Below are 24,512 nucleotides of genomic sequence, written 5' to 3'. Positions count from 1 at the left end.
CACAGAGGAGCGCAGCGAACCTGAGACGGTTTTTCCTTTCCTTTTTGTGTTAAAATTGGATTGGTTTGATACAGGAAAACTGTGTGATAGCTGCTGATTGCCTGCAATGTCATGTGAACCATGCAAATTAAACGGGGATGCAAGTAGCACCAATCTCACAGTAAGTCGCCGGGTGAACCAGCCCATAATGGTGGAATGAGATTCAGCGAATTCACCCTTATTAACATAGGGCCATGATTGTGGCCATATAATAACCCCAATTCTTTGCAGATTTAAGAAAATAAAGAACACAAGTGGGACCTGCACAATGTTGCAGTGGAGTGCTCTGTTCACTGTTCCAGCCAGCCAGCCATAGCCTGTTCCATGAATCTCCATTCCATTCTGCCTCCCCATCAGTCAGCATTCCATGCCCACTGAGCATGCTCAGACTTCATTGGGCTGTTTTGGGAACTTTTCCCCAAAACATTTCCTAAAGATTTTAAACTTCTCAAAATCTTGGGTTTTCCCCACTGATACCTCCCCTTGTGCATGGATGGTGCCATTTTTGATACATATGTAATGGCATGGCACTCATGCCTGCACATTGGAAATAGAGGGAATGTACATATCTGGATATTGGAATACAGGTGGAGAGGAATAACTGTAGGCGACTGTGCTGGGAGTAGAGAAGGAAAGTAAAAGCACAAGAGTGAAACAGATGCTGTAGCTGCATCTTGCATTGCATATCCTGCATTAAGCAGGGGTGGTGGTGGTTGGGCTATATGACCTCCAAGGTCCCTTCCAACTTGGGGCCCCTCCAGACGTCCTCCTTATTGTGCATTCATGATGATTTGTGTTCATTATGGTATCGGGGCAGCTATGTGTGATCTTCCAATGTTATTCACACCTGTAAAAGTTTCAGGGTGGACATATTCCTTCATTTCCAATCGGTGCACACCCTGTAGCTTCCTTCTGAAATCCTGTAACTTTTTATACCACAAATGTAGTGAGTTCTTTTTTTGTCCTGCTTTTTGCTGAGCTATAGTGCAAGAGTGCTCCTCCAGACAGCAATAATGAGATAACATTTTGGAAGCATCACAGAACAACTAATATAGGGAGAATGATGTGTGGGTGGTCCAGTAGAAATCCACCACTAATGCATTATTATTGCATCAGTGACATGCTGCAAAATACACCCGTAAAAAAAACTCACCAGTCTGGAGGGGTCCTCACTAACATTCACTAATGTTATCATTCCAACTGACAGCAGCAGAATGACTGATATTTGGCTTGTCATTTTAGTCAGGAGAGAGGACTTGTGCGGACTTTGAAGAGGATGAACATTACTACCCATCACCTCCCAGCAATACTCTGTTCACTCTACTCGGAGAAGACATCACCACTTCTTCCCACTTTGTCAACAGCCTAACCACAGAAGGTACCAGCCAGGGCCAAACTGCTATGTTTGGAATGGGAGGGGGAAACCTGAGACTGAGGGTATACCCGTCCTATATTGATTATCATGTCTTCTGTCAAAGGAACCCTGGAATTAATTGCAGTTGCATGACTGAGGTTGTGCGGGCACACTAATCGCTTCAAAAGCAGCGACAATTGTTTTTCTGGCTGTGTTTTGAAGCGACTCTGCCCTCTGCTGCACACACCTCCCTTCCCCACTGCTGGCTTCATACCTTTCAGGACCACTCACAGCAAAGTGTTGGACCAATCACTGTCTCTGCCTGAGCCTGCAGCAAAGCATTTCCATTGACCACACCTGGAAGGCAAATGGGTTAATCTACCAGTCAGTTGTGAAATCTGTCTGAAGCTGGGAAAAAAAATTCACTGGAGCTGATCTGACCAAGCTTTGGAGGGAAAAGGGGTGGAGTTTGACTAGCATCATGTGCCCCCGTTTTCAGAAAAGAGAGGTGGAGACTCACTGGAACTGGCACAACAGTAAGTGTGTCTCTACTCTGATATAGTTCTATTAGTTAATTTTCCATCACCTTCAAAAAAACCTTCATTTGCTTGAGATAAGTCATAATAGTTAAACCAATCATTTTGAAACTGATCTAGGCTATTCATGTAATTGTGTGCGTACGCACCATGCAGTTAAAGCATATTTTCCCTCCCCCCAGAACTACAATTCTCAGCATCCTTAACAACAGCACCTTAAAGTTTTCAGGGTTCCTGCGGGAGGGGATGTGCTTTAAATGTATGGTGTGTATGCACCTATAAATTACCACAGAATTACATGACTATACATGTACAAACACAAGTTTCCTCTCCTTGAAAGACCCATTGCTCTGAAAGTCTACATTTAACATTTGAAGAAAAGATAAAGAAAAGACTGACAGAAAGGTGGAAATCTTTTTGTTACAAATGGGTAACTGCACACAAGCCCCCATACAGATTGCCTAGTATTGCTTCCTATGAGAGACCAGAGACCTGGTACCTTTCATTTCTGAAATTAACTAATGGAGATCAATGTGCAGTAGTGGTGGTGACCTCTTAAAACAGGACAGCATCCCAATCTAATTACATTTTCCTCAATATGAGAAATGTTGTCATATTCCCCAGGATCTTGCACATAATATGCCTGTGTTAGCACCAAAAACTGTATCCCCTCTGGGAACAGCGGCAGGTACCAGTTCAATTTTGCTGCTTAATAGTCCCTATCGCAAGCTGCTAATTAAAATACATAGAAAAGAACATTAATAGTTGCCCTTCAGCAATGAGGGAAGGAAAGAATTCTTTTCTGGCAAAGTTGACTTTGAAAAGAGCTAATAAAAGATGAGGGAAGAGCCCCACTGCAACTGTGATGGTTTCTAGTTGGTTTTTGAATCTTAGCAGGGAAATGTGGTGTTTTCCCCCCAGAACTTATTAAAGCACTGAATTAATTTCTTATTTTGGATGGAGACAAAACAAACACATGCACACACCAGACATCTGTATCAGGTAGCAGCATTCGAGTGTGGGGGAGAAAACACCATGGTTTTGAAGAACATAAAAAGAACCCTGCTGAATTAGGCCAAAAGCCCATCTAGTCCAACATCCTGTTCTTACAGTGGCCAACCAGATGCCCATGGGAAGCCCGCAAGCAAGACCTGAGTGCAACAGTGCTCCCTGCTACCTGTGATTGCAAGCAATTGCTATTCAGAGGCATATTGCCATGGCTAGTAGCCATTGATAGCTTTATCCTCCATGAACTTGCCTAAACCTCTTTTGAAGCCATCCAAGTTTGTGGCCATCACTGCTTCTTCTGGGAGCGAATTCCACAGTTTAACTATGTGCTATGTGAAGAGGTACTTTCTTTTGCCTGTCCTGAATCTTCCAACATTCAGTTCATTGGATGTCCTTGAGCTCTAGTCTTATGAGAGAGATTAGTGTTATTGGTGGTCATTGCTGCATCTTGTGGGAGTAAATTGTAGTTTAACCATGTGCTATGGGAAGAAGTGTCATTCTTCACACTTGTGTCATTGATTAAAAGTATGTTTATAGAAATAACTTTGACAAAGAAAGGTATTTCCCTACCAGCCTTCCATGTTTGCTTATTCTTATAAGTTTGCACCCTGTGGTAAAATTAAGGTTCAGTCAGGGCCAGGTCAACAATGAAGGGTTAACGTTATTCTTGGTTGAATTGTAAAGACATATTTGAAAAAAGAACACCCATACTAATGGCAGAGAAATGCCAGTCAACTTCCCATCATCTGCTCTGGGACAGTGGTGTTCAATCCATTTTGGATATGCATGTGCATTCCCACAAAACTGGACCATAAGAGATTGGACTCTGAACTTCTCCTTTTGTGATTAGTTGTTCTAAAATAAAATCCACAAAAAGTAACGTAACAACAGATATCAGAAAGGAAACAAAAATAAATCCATGCCTCCATTTCTGCTCCATTCCCAAAATGACAAGGGGCTCATCTAACACATGCTATACACCCTTTTTTAAAAAGTTAGCTGAGAGCCCAGTGAGTTTATATTTAAATGTAATGCACTGTTTTGTTGTTCTTTTTTTAAAAACAAATTAACTCAACAACACAAACATGTTTTGTTTATCTTTGAAGGGGGATAGGTGACGAAAGGAAATCCATCAGCAGACTAGAGAGGGAGGCAATTTTTGGTGCTCCCCCTTGCAGTGTCCCATTTCCTCACTAAATTTGCTTCAGAGAGTTGGGGGTCCCTCCAGAGCAGGGAGGCAAAGGATGCTGCGGGGGGGGGGGTTTGCCAAAAATTGCCTCTCTCCCCATTCTGCTGACAGATTCCCTTCTGTCAATGGACAGCCACCATTTGATACCACCCCCAGTCTTTAATTTTAGTGACATTGCTTAAACTTAACCCCAGGAATGGAGCTTGGATGCCTAAAAAGACAGTAATTGATTGTATGTGATGGACTGAGACTGGCAAAATGATGAAACACATATGTTCATAATGGGAATGTTCTGGGATGGTGAAACTGAAAAAAAGTGTCTGTGCCAGCTGTGAAAACACCACAGAAGCCTTTTTTTTGTCTCCTACACATACAGACCAGCTCCGACATTTGGATGTCATTTGTGTCTTCTACAGTACATAAATGCAGAGCGCAAAGAATTTCTTGCCAGAGAATACTGTTAAGTGACAGGGGAGAGCAAATTTTTCTTTCTTTCTCACTCATTCCTTCCAGAGAAAGAACCAGTGGTAAACAAGGAGGGAGATATATGACCTCTCTGCTCAAAGGTCCTCTCTAAATGAACACTTCATGCATTTCCTATATCTGAATAAGATGTGTAAGCAGACCAGTGGATGAACAGATTATCTAGTTTGAATTCAGGTCTTCACTGATAGTGGGGAGTGGTATGTGCATATGACAGAGACAGAGATTTTTTAAAATACTGTTTTTGGGAATAGTATTAATTTTTCATTCATGAATGACATGTATAAAGTGCTGATTCCGTATATAGGTTCAAGAAACCACTACTTAACTGCAGGGCCATTCCTACCATTAGACAGAGTTAGACAACTGCCTCAGGGAGCAGATGTTTGGAGGTAGCTGTGGCAGGCCTCTGGCTGTTTCTCCTGATCCCCCTGGCTATACCATGGAGCTGTGCACACCATGTGGCCTGGTCCAGACCCCCATAACTGGCCTACTGTCCTCAAGTGTGGCGGAGAGCACTGTCCCATTGCTCATTTTAAATAAAGATTTAACTGCCAGTCCAATTGGCTTCCGTACATGGAAAGACGGGGGCGCCATCTTGTCCTTTCTTTTATTTATTTATTATTCAATTTAGAACCTGCCCTTCCTCCTAGAAGGAGCCTCAGCCAGCAGAACATCTTGGGTTGGCCCTCTTTAACTATGACTTACATAGTGAAATTGTGGGATGTGACCGTTGATTTGTGATATCTTCCATATTCATTGATTCAGAATACTAAAAAATTAAAGCTAGGGTGTTGGATTGTTGCAGAGTGCTGAAATTGGGAATGGAGAGACTGAGTGAGCCTTTATGTGTTTGAATCTTTGCTAAAGATTCCACCTTCCCTGCAAATTAGTCAGACAGAGACTTTAAACTTTAAAATAAGGAATAACTACTTTATTCTGGAAGTACACAGTTGATAGGAAAGAGTTCTACATCTAGCTAACTAGCTAAGTTGGAGATGCAAACACTAAGCCTAGTGTTTGCCCTCATGCTTGGAGGAGAGGGAGAGACAAAGAGGATATGTCTGCTCTCCCTCTCAAGAGAAAGAAGGAGGAGGAAGGAGATGTGGTCAACAGCCTATGCATATCAGTCTAGCAGGAAGGGAGCGACAGCAGGATATCAAAGGATAGGTATTAGCCTAGCAATCAGGAGGTCTCCTCTCTAGCTACCCTTTTTAACCCCATGCAGCCTCAACCCACAAGTTGGGAGTTGAAATCCATGTTGTAATATGTGGTTCATTTCCACCCTTTTTATTTCTTTAAGATATAATGTAATGAATTAGGGGTTGGCTAAATGGGTTTTTGGGGTTCTCTCCAAATCTGTAATTTTCAGCTGTAGAGTTGGATTCTGCAGAAAAAGAGACTGGAGAAGCTTAGCCTAGCAAACACCCTTTTGTTGGGAGAATGGGCCTTGGAGTAAGTAAAGAGTGGGCCAAGTACAGGTGATTAGTTGTCACAGAAGCCAATAGTTGGAGAGCCTTCAGGAAGGGAGCAGAAGGGGCATGTCTTCCTCCCCTCCACTGGAGGTGATGTCATCAAGGTGTGTGTATGTGTGAAACAGAACAAAATTAATTGGCAGTCATGGGACTGCAGCTGGAAGGACACAGATGCCTGATTTGCTCTCTATGAGAATCCAAAGCTATGGTTTTGATGGCCTCCTCTGGAAACCTATTGGGGGAGCAGAATCTTGTTAGAGTGTTAATGCTGTGAGCCCTTATTCACTCAGCCTGTATATAGTTGTACACAGGTCCAGCTTTAAAGGGTGGCCAGGTGGGGCCCTGGCCGAGGGCCCCTGGGGCTACAGAGGCCCCTGTAGGGCCCCTGCACTCCACTTCCATAATCCGCTGCAGGATTGCTGCTGCAGATCACAGGACAGGAGCTTCCAAGCCTCCCGCCATTCCCCTGCTTCACCTACTTTTCTCTCTGCTGTTTTTTGGTGCTGTGGGCACTGAGCATACAGGGTTGCCATCAATCAAGATGGCAGCCAAGGTTTCCCTAAGGAGCTGAAGCCCCTGCTGCCATGTTGGTTGATGGTAGCAATGCACACGTGTAGCAGCTTGGGAGCTCCTGCCCTGCGATCCGCTGTACCAATCCTGCCACGAATCACAGAAGGAGAGTACCGGGGCCTGGGGCCGACCCTGGTTGTACATAAACCTTGTATCAGCGAAAACACAACTAGTCTCCAGGCTACATTCCAAGGAAGCCAGACCCAAGGTGTGTGCTGGGACTCCTGAGACTTGTCACCGCTGGGAGATTGAGATGCACATATCAATATTTCTGTCTTGCCTTTCTGCTTTAGAAACCCTCAGTGGTGGCTTACAGAGAAATAAAAACAATGCAAACCATGATTAAAAATACAACAATAGAATTAAAACACCAGTAGGAAATAATTGGAAGATGAACTATGTGTCTTCCTAACTTGTCTGGAAGATAATTACTATTTCATAGCATGATACAAAAGTAAGATGAGGTTTTCTAATATATTGTTTTACTGATCAAAACAAACAAAAAGATTCCAACCAATAGTTAAGTAAGGCATTTAAATTTCTCTTTCCCTGTCATCCTGTTGCTGCTTAAACAATCGTTTCAGTAACCTATAACACAGCAAATCTGAAGTTAATGTACAGCATATTTAACTTCTTACAAGTTTGGATTGTGCTGTTGCTAAAGCTTGACTAGGGATCCTCTGCAAAGATATCCATATCCAAGCAGGGTTGGCATTGCAACCCCCTGGCTGGAATGCCCTGCCCCTGATTTCTAGCAGTGGCTCTCTAGGATTAAAGGCAATAGTATTTTCCAGAAATTGAAGTTTGGATCTTTGCACGTAAAGCATATTCCCTACCACTGAGCTACAACCCTTCCCCTGTTTAGAAAAGTATCTTTTAAAATTGTTCTTTTCAATTCACTAATGAATGCATATCATACCCAGGGGAGATCCACACCATTCATTTAAAGCACATTCAACACATATTTAAAGCACAGAATCATGGGAACTGTAGTTTGTTAAGGGTAATGGGAGCAATAACTGTGAGCGAAAAACTATACGTCCCAGGATTCTTTAGGGGAAGTCATGCACTTTAAATGCAAGTTGGATATGCTTTAAATGTATTGTGTGGATCTACTTAATAAACTTTGCCTGCATGTAAATCATTTTAATTTTTTTAAATGGAAATGAGCTATAAAGTTTACTGGGTGACCATGGGCTACTCACCATCTCTCAGCCTAATCTGCCCCTCAGGATGAAAACAGCAGATGAGAACCATGACCACCCAAGGAAGAAGGGTACATTTAAAAGTAGAGGAAGTAATAAATTACAACCATAGTGTGAAATCAAATATTGGGACATAGTATGAAGAAATATTTATATAAGCATGACTGTCAAAGATGTTTATTATTTATACAACTTGTAAAGGTATTTGTAGTGCAATCTTATGATTGTTTACTCAGAAGCAAGTCCCAATGTATTCAATGGGACTTACTCAAACAGGGAAGCGTGCGCAGAACTGCAGCCTCAAGTGATAAGAAACACTCACCCAACCCAAAATTCAGAATCATACCACTTTAAGCTGTTTTGAACTGTTTATACTTTTTATGGTTATTGGATTTTAAAGGGATTTATTTCTTGTAAGCTGCGTTTTCAATTGGCAATCCTACCTTACAGTGTTGTTGGTAAGACATACACACACACACACACGCGCGAGATGTAAAAATACATAGACCCCATATAATAGTTGGTCATTGCAGAACATTTTTTTTTAATTAACACCAGTATTAGTTTCCTACACAATAAAAACACTGATACCTATGTAAGCGCTGCCTAATTGCTTTAAGAAATAGGATTGGAGGGGGAGAGAAAGATTTACAACACAAGAACAATCCTTTCCTATGTTCACTCAAAAGTCCCATTAATTTACCGCACTGTCCTAACCATGTCTACTCAAAAGTAAGTCCTATTGAATTCAGTGGGGTTTACTGTGGGTATGTGGGATTAGCATTGCAGCTTTACTCCCAGAAAAGCAAGTATTGGATTAAAGCTTCATATTGGAAAGGTTTTCAAAACCTTGCCCTCTTCAACAGCCCAGGAAAATTTAAACTTGTTTGACTCCTACACACAACAGAAAAAAGACTTTTAGTACTGCTGAAAGGTATATACTTACTCAGTTTATAAGATTTTCAGATAAACAGGAAAAAACAAGTTTTCTACCTTTGCAATGCAGTCTAGGTACTGCCTGGCAGTCCAGAAATCCCTTGTCAACCACAACCCTGACTTCACTTATTGGCTACAAACCTGAAAGGGAGGGGTTAGAGCAGCCAGCTAAGAGATCATTTTACTGAAGTTGCGGTGTGTGTGTGAAGTTTTGGTGTTCAGTAGGGCCCCACTCATATGGCGGGTTATGTTCCAGACCCCCGCTGTAAACCGGAACTCATTGAATAGAATGGTGCGCGATGCCCGAAAACCGTAAAAGTTGAACAAGCGCTGTATGAGTGGGGCTTTAGTCTAATTGCATCTAATTGAGACCACTGTATTAGCGAATCGCCGTAAAGTGAAGTGCTGTAAAGCGGGGCCCTACTGTATATCTTGTGAACCAGACCACCTAGAAACTTAAATTTTTTTAAATGAAACCTGAGAGTCCAGAGATTAAACTGACTCACCCGGAGACCCAGAGAGGACCCCAAAAATCCAGAGTCTCCAGGCAAAAACTGGACATCTGGCAACCCTACTCGGAAAGGTAGTTTGTTAAGGGTGCTGGAAATTGTAGCTCGGTGATGGGTAAACTATAGTTCCCAGAATTCTTTGTAGGAAGCCATGTGCTTTAAATGTGTAGTGTGTATGCATCCACATACCTAGCGTAACAACAGAACAAGCAAAGTGTTGAACAGTTAAATGGCTAGCAATCCAGTGGCTTTACTCTGCCACGCTAATAAAAGGAACAATCCTCCACAGCCAGTCCTACGAACCACTAATTCATTAAACATTTAAACCATTTATGTTTATGAGATGACCTTCTGGATTACCTTGCCTGTTATAGTAGCCAGAGTGTGGGGATTTGAACACTGAGAAAGAGTTTGCTAAGCCAGTCCATATCCTATTTTTTTCTTATAGATGATACAAAGTTGAACCAAAACCCAGAAGATGGTAAGTGCGTAATTCTGTCATTGGCCCAGTTTTGTGGATGTGTATGCCTGGGAATATGAGATGCTCCCTGAGTTGCTCTTACAGCTGGTGCTTTTAAATACCAGACCAATTGCTAATAAAATAACTCTATGAAGGAGGCCACAAGCCCAAATAGTTGAACCCCCCTCCCTGAAAAGTGGCTGCTGTATTCCTAACACCTAGTATTCATCTGCTGAATATAGCCTGCCCCTGCAGAATTCCTAAGCAGAAATATGGAAGAAGTAATTATCAGGTTTTTGAATTCACAATAGTCTTACTACATTATTCTGAATTTTATAGTATTTTTTTATTTAGTTTATGGTTTTCCCCCCTTATTGTCATCGTTGTTTAATGATTTTTATGTGACCTATTTCCACCCTAGAACCGTACAGGCGGATTATAAATAAGGTAAAAAAATAGTACATCCTCAAAAGCAGGTGTGGGGAAGTTTGCTGCTCCAGATGTTGCTGAACTTCAACTCCCAACAGCCTCAGCAAGCATGGCCAATGGCCAGGGAGGATGGGAGTTATAGCTCAGTGACATCTGGAGGGCCAAAGGTTCACCATACCTGTTTAAAAGCAATTCCCTAGATTTACAATATCTTGGGAGGCCTAACTTTTAACTGTGATCACAGTGGTTAAGTCCAGCCTACAGGCATTATAGGTAATGGTGCCCAAAATGGCATCTCTATAGTTTGCCTTTCAGCTTCATTTGAACTGAACAAGGCGCTCCTCACTGATCCTTGTGAGTTGTTTTTCTCTTCTTGTTGATGTATCCCAGTAATATGTAAATTATTCCCTCATCTCTCCCTCCCCTCTCTCTCTCTCTCTTATGAAAACATCCTCTGAAGGTTTGAGAGATGACCTCCCTACAAAGAAAACGGAATCCCAACTCCATACAGGAACAATTATTGGGATTGTGCTGACAGTCCTGCTCATAGCAGCTATTATTCTTGCTGGCATCTACATCAGCAGCAATCCTACATCCAGCGCTGCTTTATTCTTCATTGAGGTGAACTTAACAGTGCAATCTTATACGTTTCTAAGTAGTAAGCCTCATTGAGGTCAATGAGGCTTGCTCCCAGATGAGTGGGTATAAGATTGCTATCTATAAGAGACAGTACTCCTCTCAACCCTTGCAGTTTTGCCTATAAAAATTCTGACCAAAATTTACCTCTTGAGGCTTAGCCAGGTGTTTCCCTGCTCTAAAAACCAATACTTTCTTATAGGTAATCAACCTGAACAAGGTTTAGACATTATAAGAGAATATGACAAAACTCTAGGCTCCCATCTCATCTCCAGGCTAGTCTTTACCCCTTCCCTTGCTCCTTGGCACCTTCTTAATTTGAGACCTGACCAAAAATATATTTGAGTTTTTTTCTGGATGTTGTTTTGAAAATAAAGTTTTGAACACCTGGTTCAGTATGTGCTGAATACTGCATTATAGCCTCACCTATCATGTATCTTCAACCTACAATTTCAGCCTCACAGAGATAGTTCAATGCTCTAAGAGTGCCTAAAGCCCTACCCTTGAACAATGTTTGAAGATGCTATTCAAGAAGACAACACACAAAAATATAAATAAGATCTTGGTGGTGATACTACATTTGAGACTGTAATTTTAATATTTCTGCAAATATATTTATGCTTCTGAACTCTCTCCCAAATGTGCATTCTGTGAAATGAATAGAACTTACTTTCAGATAATCATGGTAATCCAGAGCCCATGATGTAGTTTGACATGCACACAGAGTTTCTACATGGCCAATATGTCCTGTATTTAAAAAAAAATAATAGAAGGGATAGTTCTCTGCAGGACCTGTGCATGCTGCTGCTTCCCTCCTTTTGAACTAAATGAAAGACAGGTCACTGCCTTACACCAGCAGAGGCTTTCTAGGATCCACAGTTGAAGTTCTTCCTGTCACCTGCTTACCTGATCCTTTAAACTGGAAATGCCAAGGATTGGACCTGGGACTTCCTTTATTTATTTATTTATTTATTTATAAGCGTCACTTTTAATAGAAGTACATCAAGGCCGCTTACAACATACAAGACACTTATGTTCTACCACCAAACTGTGGGCCCTCACCTTTAGACAGGAGATCTCTGTTCATAGCTCCTGCACTTGTAAGAAATTACTGGATCAGTTTGAGAATGTATAGCAGCCTTCCCCAATTTGGTGCTCTCCAGATGTTTTAGACTGTCACTCCCATCATCCCTGATAATTAGCCATTCTGGCAAGGGCTGATGGGGAGCTGGAGTCCAAAAGCATCTGGAGGGCAGCAAGTTGGGGAAGGCTGATGTATAGGATCTCTGTGTGTGTGTAAATAGTAAAGGCCTACTCTTGTCGCATGCTGATAAATTTCTTTTTTCACACCTCAGCGGAGACCGCGGAGACCGCACCAGTGGCCTGCCATGAAGTTCAGAAACCACTCAATGTACACTGAAGTTGAGCCAGCTGGCCATGAGAAGGAGGGTTTTGTCGAAGCAGATCAATGCTGAATTATTATTATTATTATTATTATTATTATTATTATTATTATTATTATTATTATTTCTCTCCCACCTTTAAATCATTGCCTCCCATTTCCTGTTTATTTCATGATGAATACTGTACAGCTGAAGAAATAGTAAAAGGGGAAAGGGGAAAAGTAAACACCATTAAAAAGAAAGTCTCAGAAGAGAATGTAAATGGATTCAGGAGGATTTAAAAGTGGGAAAAGCATGCAAGTTTGGCACATGGTCATTGGATGGTTCAGCAGGGAAAGCTGAAAAGGAGTCAAATCTATTGCAGAGCAGGCCCATTTCATACCAGGTGAATCAGGTGTAGCCATCCACAGCTGGTTTTGGTGCCAGTGAAAAGAAGCCTCCGCTCTTCCTTCTTTTTACAGGCACTTCAGCCAGACAGCAAAGAAGAACAGAAATGCATTTTTGTCCTTTGTGCATTCTGGAGTGTATTACACATATTTTTTAAAAGGCCCCAAATGGTGGGAAAAAATATGTGAAACTGTCCAAAGAAAGGTTAGAAATCAGAGAGGGAAAAATCTCTTCTAGATGAGAGACTGAATTTTGCCCTCTAAATATCCTTTGCAATATAACATTGGGGCTTATGGATTATAGTAACATGGAACAGTTGGTTGACTCAAATATCTCACTGTCATTGCAGCAGTTATCGGATGCAGCACCTGACATTTATGGATTGTGGGGAGCTTAAGCTGGGTCTGAAATGCCACCTTGGTATAAATTCAAGCCAAGAGAAGGAAAGCATTAATTAAGGAGGCCTTGCAATTGACAGTAATCGCCACTGGTTGACAGCTGAACCAGCCAGGGGTTAAAATATGTACCAAACTTGGCATCAGACTCTAAAAACAACATGACTCATCTTAATTCTGCTGTGAATTACTAACTCCATCTCACAATTGGCTATATGGTTTAGCTGCACTTTGCTTTCCTTTTACAGATTTTAAATGCCAATTTCAGTCTTTGGTTTCATTTGTCAATGGGAAGCAGAAAATTTCACCTTATTTTAATGAAGGGAAGAAAGTAAATTAAAAAGATTATCCTCCCCACCTCATTAGCGATCCTATTAACAATAATATTTTTGTTAGGGATCAAGACCCAGTCTTTTTCAAGGGAGTCTTATAGCACATCTGGATGTTAAATGTTTGTAACATATTGGAAACAGTGTAGTTCCCACTCTTTTCTCTTCATCTAACATGATGGTTTCCCCATACATTTCCTCAGCATGTGATAGGGTGATAAAGTGTACTTGCAAAGTGCTGGTACACATCCAAGAAAATGCAAATGAACTATTCCTTTCCCTCAATCCAGTATGGATTTCTATACAATAAGAGACACTATGCAGTTGGAGACTTGGTTGTCAATCCTAGCTTTTCCCACCATCCTCAACTCCCTTCTATAGAAAAATCAACATTTTAAGCCAGACCGTCACAAATATTTTGATGTTGACATTATTGTGAGCATATCTGCAAATTCTGTGCAAATTTTGCACATTTCCTGAGGACCAGATCTCCTGTTACTATAATGCAGGGTGAACACGGCAGTGACCCATGTTTCCCTCCCATTTCTTTAGGTCATGTTTTGAGGGGATGTGATGTGACACCATCACATTCTGCATTTCCCACGCACACTGCATATATTGACTGCCATTTGCAGAGAGGTGGGAAAATGCTGACAGCATCATACGCCTGCTTTAACTAAATATCACCAGGAAGCTTGAGAAAGAGATAAGCACTAGTAACTGCCATGTATAAGGTAGTTTGGTTCTGAGAGTCTAAAATAGTCTTTGCTAACTTGCTGCCTCCAGATGTTTTGGACTGCAACTCCCATCAACCTCAGGCAACACAGCTGAAGCTGGTGGGAGTTGTAGTCCAAAACATCTGGAGGCCACCAGGTTGCCAAACCCAATTCCCGGCTGTATGGATAAATTGATAAAAATGAAAACGTGCACACAAAGATCAACCAAGGCAGCACATCTCCTGTGGTAGAGAGAGAGAAAAAAACACCAAGATATATTTTATTTGTTGGTGAACATGTCTCCTAAACGTCTGTACCTATGAGTGTTGTAGCCTCATTCCATATCCAGGCTGAGCCTCTCTAAGCAGTTTCCACAGGAGCTAATTATGTCATGTATAGTACAGTACATAATTTTGCATAACTGTATAGCCATATAGAGATGTAGATAAAGACAAAGTCGAATTTGGGCTTTTATCAGGGTTATGGCCTTTTCTCCCTGAGCTGACTTTTTAAAAAACACTGCACAAGATGCAACACAGCTCAACTTTGCATCCCATTGGACTTTTTTTAAGAACAGTGTATGATGTGCTATTTGTCACAATCATTTATGTGCTATGTCAAGAATCAGGAGGTGATACAGAAGAGATCCCTGAAAGAACAGGGTTATATATTTGTTCACCAAGCACTCGTACGCAAGGGTACACCACAGTCATAAAGGGTGCTTTCAGACATGGACAATGTTTAGTAGCACCCAAGCATTGTTCTGTTTCAAGCTGGAAGGGAATAGCAACTACACTTTCAGAGTTCTGAAACTCTGTAGCCAAGTGGGCAGCCCTCTTTCCCCAGCCTCAAGTGTGTGTGTTATGATTGGGACCATTGTGTGCGCTGGGGGAAAAGAATTAAATACTTGCTGCCTAATCACTGCATTGCTGATCTTGATTCCAACCCTATAGTTTAGGGCAAAAAGTAGAAGAGAAATGGATATAAAGGCAATGCTTTTTAAGGGAAGGTTTAATGTGATTAAGAGTTGATTTCTAAAAAGTAGCAACAGACCATAGAAAAGGAAATGGCTAAAGCAATCTATACAGGCCAGAATTGGCCAGAATAGCAGTGTGGTAGGCCATCTGTACCTGAGAAAATTGTGCAGCTATTCCACTGAATTTTAAAAAGCTGAGTTTTTTGAGCTGGGGCGTGGGGGAGGGAAGGAAGCTGAACATGAGGGGAGGATGTTTTCTTCACAGTGTTGTGCAGATGCCCTGTAGACCAAGAGTAAGCAAAGTGTGGCTTTTCTGCAATTAATGCCCAGTGTGGAAGCAGCCAAACAGTAAAAAAAAAAAGTGTAATAAACAGAAGCATATCTTCAGATGTAGTTATTATTATTACTCTCCAATAAGGATGTGTTTTCATAGGAATTTTACAAGGCATTATTTGGGCATTTCAGTACTGAATTGGAAGTATTAAAACAGTCATTGTGTGTTTTGTGCTGACATGAATTGTAGTGCTAGTCTAAGAGTCTCTCTACCCTCTCCATGTACCTGTTGGAGGTTTATGGCTTGATAAAGAACCAGTGCATGAAAATTGCAGGATTTAGATGTGTTGACCATATCTGATTCTGCAATAAGCCCATGCAAGAATTCTGATAAGTCAAATGACCCATTCAGCTCATATCCAGAGCAAACAGGATGCGAGCACCAAATTAGTTATCTCTCATAGCCATGCAAGGCCTAATTTCTTTCTGTATACTTGAATTTACAGCATAATTCATTTTGGGGGAGGATGGAGTGGGAAAGCTTGAAACAAGACATTTAGTATGGATTATCTGCATGGAATGCAGTGTTGATACTAATATATATTATAAAATATGAATTACTTGTACTTTTGGGATTGCTTCAGTTTTCAGAATAAAAAAGGGCAAAGTTAATGACTGATGTTCAGTTATGTGTTAAATTGCAGGATTTCATCATTAAGATGCATCCATAGCGGGGCTTTTAAAGCAGAACAACTTTTTTTTTACTGTCCCCTTAGCTCCCAGTTTTAGAAGTCTATAAAATGGAGGCCATAATTTGGCTAAAAAATGTATATTTTATTAAGAGCTCCCTACCTCCTATGGCAACTATCAGCCCAACCCTAGCCATGTAGTCTGTACCTTGAGGGCACACACACAAGTTCCTGCTTTCCCCTTTCCTGCTCTGTCCACAGATTCCTGCATTTGTATTTTGGCATATAATAGCATCAAATTAAGAGTGCAAGGAACATCTGCATCAGCCTATATTGACATTCTCTCATATCTCATTCACCCCGTCCAAAAACAAGCTAGGTTATTTATCTCCTGAGATTATTTGCACTCTTAGAATCTAGCTAGGAGAAAATGAGCTGTGACGGGGTAGGGGGCAGGGGCGGGGATGGATGGAGGCCTGCACGGAAAAAGACAGCTCCATGTTGTCCTCAAAAAGTCACAGACCAGGACTTTTATTCTTGAAAAGATAGGTGCAGTGATGGGTTATATGCTCTGACATTCATTTTTTCCCCTTCCATCTGATTACTCATGTAAACAGACACAGATATACAAAATCTATTTCTGGGTTGTTTAGATAAGGAAGAACTAGAATGAGCCAGGAAGAAATTTTATCTCACAAAACAAAAGGAAATGATATTACTGTTATTTCCAGACTACTACTGGGTTTCATCCTCTAAGGCAGGACTTATGCCAATACCCCTCAGCTTCCATTAACTTATTCAGTGGTTTCTGCTTAGCTGTGAAGGGTGTTTGTCACTCTGCTGGTTTCATAGATTTGTGTAGTGATAACAAAACTGCAGTAAACATGCTTATAATTGCTAACACTATCATATTTTCCTCTCCTTTTGTTCAAAGGGCACAAACTTAGGAGAATTTGGTATAGCAAGCAGTTCACAAAGATCTGAAAAATAGGCCAGAGCTCCTACTGTATATACCACAGATAAAGTAAGAACACCACACTTAGGTGTTCTAAGGTTTCCAGAGAGTCCCAGGGAGATATTGTTTTTCATGGACATCAGTCCACTTGCTCCAGGAAGACTTTTCCCCCAAAAAAACACTTTTATGAGCTTTATTAAAGATTTATGTCAAGTAGTACAGTTAACGGAAGGGAAAAACAATGGACCAAATTCAAAGTTTATTTATTTGTTTTATTAAATATATATCCTGTCCTTCCTCCTAAAAGAGCCAAATACACCAAAACCAAAACACAAGCCATCTATGCATCAGAACAATGAGGATTAGAAGTGCTGAAATAATGCTCTTAAATTCTAAAATTTGAACTGCCTTGGATCTACCCTTAACTCCCTTCCTTCCATCTCAACCATCGTGGAGATACACCTGTAGCACAGAGCTAGGAAGTTTACTTTTAAAAAGGAATAAATTACAATTACTGTTACATGGCCCCAAAAAGGAATAAATTGCCTTTCCAATTACAATTGTTCTGAACGGAATTTATTACTTTATCATTATTCAAAAGTAATCAGTACAATTACACTTGAATTACTTAAAAAAAACCTAGAGTGCTTACATGGTGCTGGCCTTGGCTGCTGCACAGCTTAGTAGCCTAAAACAACATTAAAAATAAACACATACACACAGAAGTAGTAGAATAATTTTTTTTATTCATAAGATAACAGTGGTGGTCTCTCCGCTGGTAAGGGAGGCGGGGAGGGAGGCAGAGGCCACCACTCAGATCTTTGCGTATCAAACCAATGCAAGCCCCCCCCCACACACACACACAGCCAGCAAGCATAATCTCTCTCACTCAACCACCTCCTGGACCCTGTCCTGCCACCAACTAAGGCACACCCACCTAAGCAAACATTTTCCCCTGGAGTTATTTTTTTTTTTTAAGTACTGGACAAATTTATCGCAAAGGGTAAAAGTAATAGAACAAGTGCAATGACTAGATACAGAACCAGAACCAAGGAAGGTTTGGGGGTTCCTAATCTAAAACAATATTACAAGGCTTTTCAACTCAAACAGCTTTTGCACATAATTAGGAACTCAGAAGATACATTATGGGCTGCTATGGAGATAGAGAAAACAGTACCTTCAATTAGAGCATGGCCTTTTCTATCCATGTCGTGGCTACGACAAACAAATTTCTAACCCATTTTTACAGGTAACATTCCTGGTATGGAAACACTGGGAAAGAACATTAGCACCTAGCCTTTCTCCTCTCACTCCCTTTTTAGATCTGGCTGAGTTTGGGGATAAAGACAAATATGCCCAATATAAAGGATGGGAGAAGAAGGGCTTGTATAGGATTCAAGACTTGCTAGTAAGAGGCCAACCTATATCGGAGGCTGTACTACACCAAAAACTAGGTCAGACACGATATAATTGGCTGCATATAGCCCAGGTTCGCTCATTAGCAAATAGATTTGGAAAACGAATTGATACTAAACACACTCTCACATTATTCACAAAAATGTGTACGAGCTCAATCTCTGAGACAAAAGGTCTAGCAGCATCAATATACAGAGAACTTGTAGGGGCCACAATGGGCAACACCTTGGGTCTTAAAGTGAAATGGGAGAAAGAGTTGGGCATCAACATGGAAGAACAGCAATGGATCCAGATATGGTCCAAACCCCTGTGAAAACTGCTTCAGCTAAAATCCAAGAAGCAGCACTGAAAATACTCCGATGGCATTGGACACCTTTAAAGTTATTATATCATATAAACAAATCCCTCTCTCTGCTATGCTGGATAGGGTATGAAGTGGTGGATTCATTCTGTCATATGTGGTGGAATTGCAAACCAATAAAGCAATTCTGGAATACGGTTTTCAAGAAAATCTCAGATATTACAGGGCAATTACTGATTCCAAATGCAGCTCTAGCCTTGGTATCTTATACTGGGCATTTGAATGTAACTATTGTGCACAAATATTTGGTCATTCTACTACTAGCAGCAGCTCGTATGGAAATCTCTTTTCAATGGAAAGTAGCAGATAACCTATCAACAGAATGTTGTTTGGACAGAGTGTGGGAAATAGCACTCTCTGAGAAATTAATGCGACATGATAGAAAAGTTCGAGGTTTGGCTAAAGTTTGATGAGGTGTGGCACCCATTTATAGTCTATATTAACAAAACCATACCAGTGCTTTCTCCTCCATTGTCCCATGTCTTGCTATGGTGAGGGTCAATTTTCCATACTACCACTAAGGAAATTACAGAAGGGAGAAGACAAGAAAGGCAGCAGATGTGTAGCAATTATGTTATACCATTTGGTTTTTATTAAAGCTCCATTGTTAGCTTGGGGAGTCAACAGCATCTACAGATATACTTTGTACTCCATATTAGGTTATGTTGATTGACTATTCCAATGTTATATTTGTATATTCAGAAAATTAAATAAAAGACAATTATACATATAAAAAATTAAAATACTGCAAACGCAGCAGAGTAGCTAGGGAAGGCAGTGGACTTCACACCCCAAGGGCAAACACAGTATTAACATGCACACATGTTGTCATCTCTTGTCTCCACAGTTCTTTATCTCCATTCTGCTGCTGCCTCCTTTTCCTCCTTCATTCACGTCCTTGCCCACCTTTCTCCTTCCACTTCATTCTTCTCCACCAATGTCCATTTTTGTAACAATTGTTTTCTCCATTCCACCCATTTTGCTCTCCACCTCCTCCCTCATTGTCTCCTAAACGCCTAGAGCACGAGGGAAGAGTGACACTGTGCAGAAGCCCAGTTTGAGGCACATGATTTTCATCCACGAATCAGAGCAGCAGAAGACTTCTTCTGCTCCCCCCTCCGGTAACGCCCTAAAGTAATGCTGGAAACATTACAATCATTCCTCAAACGTAATAAAATTACTCCTCATTCAATTACAATCAAAATGAAAAAAAGTACTCATTCCTCAAGAAAGAATACATTACAAGTAATTCATTTTTGTAACTAATTACTTCCAAGCTCCACTGTAGTGTTACTATTCCTAACCACACTTACCATCTGTATTTCATTTTCTAAGCAAAAAGACTTATCAGCAGATTGCCATGATCTTCTTCCTCAAGGAAGGCCAAGTGAATGAATTAATTGTTTATTACAGTCATCACAGACCACGAAAAGAAAGCTCAAGTAGATACAGTTCACCTTCACATTCTTACAATACACTCCTAAGTATGTTTACTGAGAAGGAAATTTTCTGAATTCAATGCAACTTTCACAGCCTTAATTGAACTAGCATGTAGCCAAAATTCCAAAGCCCAAGAACTGCATACCAAAACCTCTGTGTGCCATAGAGCCAAAGGATTCACAAAATTTAAGGCTGCAATCCTAAATGTACTTAGTTGGGAGTAAGTCCCATTGAATTCAGTGGGGCTTACTTCTGAGTAAACATGCATAGGATAACATGTAAAATCGCCATCATTCCTCCGCAACTCCCCAGTCCCTAAACTGACAGACTTTCTTCCTACTTACATATGATTATTCCCAGAGCATGGTCTGAAGGTACATGATACAGCAATCTTGCTGAAGTTAAGCAGGCCATGATCTGGCCAATGCCTGGATACAGAGACCACCTGCGATTTGGAACACTATCAACAGCAAAGAAAATAAAGGAGGGATATAAACATAATGAGTACATAAAAGTAAGGTAAAAGCATTTACATCACCATGTAGGAATTTTATATGATGTAAAATAATTTTACATGTAGGCATTATAATTTTATTGCTGTGAGCTGTAGTGTTGTGGCAAATACAGAAGTGTAGGGTCCCTTCATGATAGTCACAGCCACGCCCCCTTCTAAGATTACACAACCGTCTAAAATTATAGAATAATCTGGCCAGGCTTGAATACTGCTTTCTGCTTCTCTATCACTGTCACCATTTGACTGTCCTCTCTCAGAGATATTGCTTGGATTACTGAATTCAGCATCTACATGTTTATTTCCTGCTGCTACCAAACTAACTGATGGTATATATGGGATGCTATCATCAGGATTCACTATCTCTTCTGCAGTTACAGAATTCTTACTCTTCACAATTTGTCTTGTTTTTTTAAAGTAGGAGCTAATAAAGGGTGGCTTGCAATTGACACTCACTGTGACTCTTTCAAGTCCCCTTTCATGCTGATTGGCTTATAGGATGCTAGAGACATAGGCACCCTGCTGGGACCTGGCTCCCAAAAAAGTAGCAGGTCTAAGACCCCCCTCCGAGACCCTGGACGACTACACCCTTAACTGTGAGTACATGGAAAGTGCAGCTACTCCATGCAATGGCTTCCCAATTAGTGAGCTTGCAGTGAAATAAACAATTGCACAGAGGGTTGCCATGACTGCTAGGCAAAAATATAGCAAAAAGCATGTGTGTGCTAATAGCTTCCTGTGCTTCCGTGCCAGTTTTAGGCATCTGTGTTATGTTTCTGACCTGGACTGAAAACTTTCAGGAACTGGCATAGGAAAGGAAAATATCTGAGGGTGACAGTGGCCAGCTCAGTTACCCAGAATAACCCAACTAATGTGGACTTCTAATGCAGGAACACCAGAAGGAGAACATGATCAAAGACAAACACGATGTAGACATGGACCAACACCACAGCAAACATAAGCTACTGAATTTGCATTGCAGATAAGACCAAAATCCCCAACCCCTAGAAATGGCATTGCAGGAATAGTCTTCTCACTTGAGGGGGTGCAACATGAAAGAGAAAGCAGGAACTCCAATGCATTAGTAAAGGTTGACATTTATTTAATACATGTTCTAATGTAAGATATATTCACTAGAAAAGACAATCATGCTGGGGAAAACAGAAGGAGTAGCAAAAGAGGAAGACCAAACAAGAGATGGACTGATTCCATAAGGGAAGCCACAGACCTGAACTTACAAGATCTGAACAGGGTGGTTTACAACAGATTTTATTGGAGGTCATTGATTCATAGGGTCGCCATAAGTCGTAATTGACTTGAAGGCATATAACAACAACAACAATGTAAGATGTCAAGCCACATCCTTCAAATTTTCATAACTGAGAACTGAAAACATCTGTGGAACTTGTTTATAGAATTAAAAATATGTGAAATTCCCCTTTCTTTGTGCAATAGTGGCTGAAAGTAATAAGTCAGTGGCGTATAACAAACTGTCACCTTGCAACTATGGCAGAAGTTCCCTCTCTCTAGTTCTAAGTCAATTCACACATAATGTACCTCTTTCGAAGGTCAGAGGAACATTTTGGCTGGATTGCCTACAAAAACAAAATAAAATATATAAATATTTTAAGAAGCAATTGATGACACCAGGATAACAAGTCAAGTATTTGGGAGCATCTCCAAGTCAGAGTAAAGTATGGTGGTACATCCATTTTACTCCCACAAGATCAGCTAGGCAGTATTAGGGGGTTGTTGGGGACATCCAGTCCCTGCAGATGTAAATAATTTCATTTGCAAAAGCTAGGCTTATATTTGGCCACCAGACTCCCACTTCTCAATCTAAAATAATTCTGGGTTAGAAGAGACCTCTAGTGGTTTTCTAAACACATCCACTTTAAACTGTAATACAAATTGTTGGATGATTTAAGTGTTATGAAAATTCTCCATATTTATGCTACAGACTAATTGTTCTAAATAAGTACCACAGAAAAAGCCCATTATTTTGTTGCCATCCTAAGAATATATCTCAGGGGATACAGAGAATGTTGTTTTACGTACAGTGTCTGTTAAGCTAAGCTGGACTGCCTTCAAGTTGATTCCAATTTATGGCGACCCTATGAATAGGGTTTTCATGGTAAGCGGTATTCAGAGGGGGTTTACCGTTGCCTCCTTCTGAGGCTGAGAGGCAGTGACTGGCCCAAGGTCACCCAGTGAGCTTCATGGCTGTGTGGGGATTTGAACCCTGGTCTCCCAGGTCATAGTCCAACACCCTAACCACTACACCACACTGGCTCTCTACAGAGTCTGTATACCACCCAATAACTTGATGTTCTCAGAGTGCTGAACAATATAATACCAGCTACTGTATAATTAAAAAAACAACAACACAACACTAATAAATCATCAGAATAGGTTCCCTTTTTGCACTTTGTAGAAGAGGCTCTCTTCATGGACTCCTGAAAACTGCAAAAGACAGGGTTATTGTGAATACAGAGCTGTTTTTAGGTGACTTTCCTTTGATGAAAACTTTTAGTATTTTATATTTAGTATTTTGTACCTCAAGGACCGCCTTTCCCCATATGAACCAGTCCAGACCCTGTGGTCTTCATCAGAGGCCCTTCTCCATGTGCCTCACCTGAGGGAGGCACGGTGTGTGGCCATATGAGAACGGGTCTTTTCAGTGGTGGCCCCCCCATCTGCAGAATACTCTCCCCAGAGAAATACGTCTGGCACCATCATTACAATTTTTTGGCCACCAAACTAAGATGTTTTTATTCACTCAGGCCTTTGGTAATTAAGCTGGCCTCTATGGTGGTGCTCATCATTGAGTGGGGTGGTTATGACTTGTAATTATGTTGCTGGATGAGCAGTTTAGGTACTTTGTATTGTACATTGTTTTACATTTTCTGGTTTCAATTGTTGTTATCTGCTGTATTTTATCCTGTAAGTCACTTTGAGACTTTTAAAAAATGCAGCTAACAAATGTAAATAACAACAGCATATTTATATTGTTTTATTGATTTTTAAATGTATTTTGGATTTGTACTTTATTATTATAGGTCACCTTGAAATACCTCTGGAGAGTGAAATGATACATAAATATAATAAAACTAAACTTTGTGTGTACAAGCTATCACTCGGATTCTGTTCGGACCATTGGATGCATACATCATGGCAATCAGAGGGGTGACAGCATTTGCAGTCCCAATTTCCCACACCCAGTCACTGAACATGTGAAAAGCATTAGTTAGCCAGCAACAAAAATGCAGGGTCTGCCTTTTGCTGTTATGTCCTTTCAACAGAGCTAGCATGAGGGGCCTTCAACACCCTGTCTTGCCCCTATGCTTAATTTTTAGAAAAAGGAAAGCCAGTATTCTTGACTCCTGTCAGGAAACACAACACTCTGATCTGAAGATGCTCTTTCCCTTTTACCTTTATGCGTGGGGATTCATCTATTCTTCCCTCACACACCAGGTAGTAATATATGAGAACTCACACTGGACAGAGATGCCCTGAAGGTAACCCTTGTCCTTCCTCCCAGTCTTTAAGGGACGCCCCCCCACACACCCCAGACTCTTCTCAAACTGCGCTTATAAAACAGACAAGAAAGGTGCCATTTGGCGCCCTTTTGCAAGTGTTCCTCATGAATTTTTCATATAGGGAAGTGACCGATCTGCCCCGTGGCTACTTACAAGGAATGCGCGAAGCGAACGTTCACCAATGACATTCAGATCTGGGAAAAGAAGAGTTCCAAGTCGAGAGGAAGGTGTGTTGTTGTTGTTTAATTAATCATTGTCGGGGCTCGGGGGCACGGTCAACAGGAGGGCGGGAG

General features: G+C 40.9%; 1 protein-coding gene across 2 annotated transcripts in view; it reads left to right on the top strand.

Moving 5' to 3' along the window:
• PLXDC1 (plexin domain containing 1) overlaps positions 1-16,366 on the top strand; it is a 69,392-nt gene extending 53,026 nt beyond the window's left edge. For both annotated transcript variants that reach the window (XM_061589906.1, XM_061589905.1), the window contains 4 exons: positions 1,282-1,417; positions 9,753-9,785; positions 10,654-10,814; positions 12,185-16,366. In XM_061589906.1, coding sequence (XP_061445890.1) covers positions 1,282-1,417; positions 9,753-9,785; positions 10,654-10,814; positions 12,185-12,304 — 450 coding nt within the window. In that variant the 3' untranslated portion in view covers positions 12,305-16,366. The remainder of the gene's footprint in view (positions 1-1,281; positions 1,418-9,752; positions 9,786-10,653; positions 10,815-12,184) is intronic.
• Positions 16,367-24,512: the final 8,146 nt, after the last annotated feature.

The sequence above is a fragment of the Rhineura floridana genome, chromosome 11, assembly GCF_030035675.1.
Source record: "Rhineura floridana isolate rRhiFlo1 chromosome 11, rRhiFlo1.hap2, whole genome shotgun sequence".
Lineage (NCBI taxonomy): Eukaryota > Metazoa > Chordata > Lepidosauria > Squamata > Rhineuridae > Rhineura > Rhineura floridana.
The sequence above is the reverse complement of the archived record's forward strand: the minus strand, read 5'-3'. Positions and strand labels throughout refer to the sequence as shown.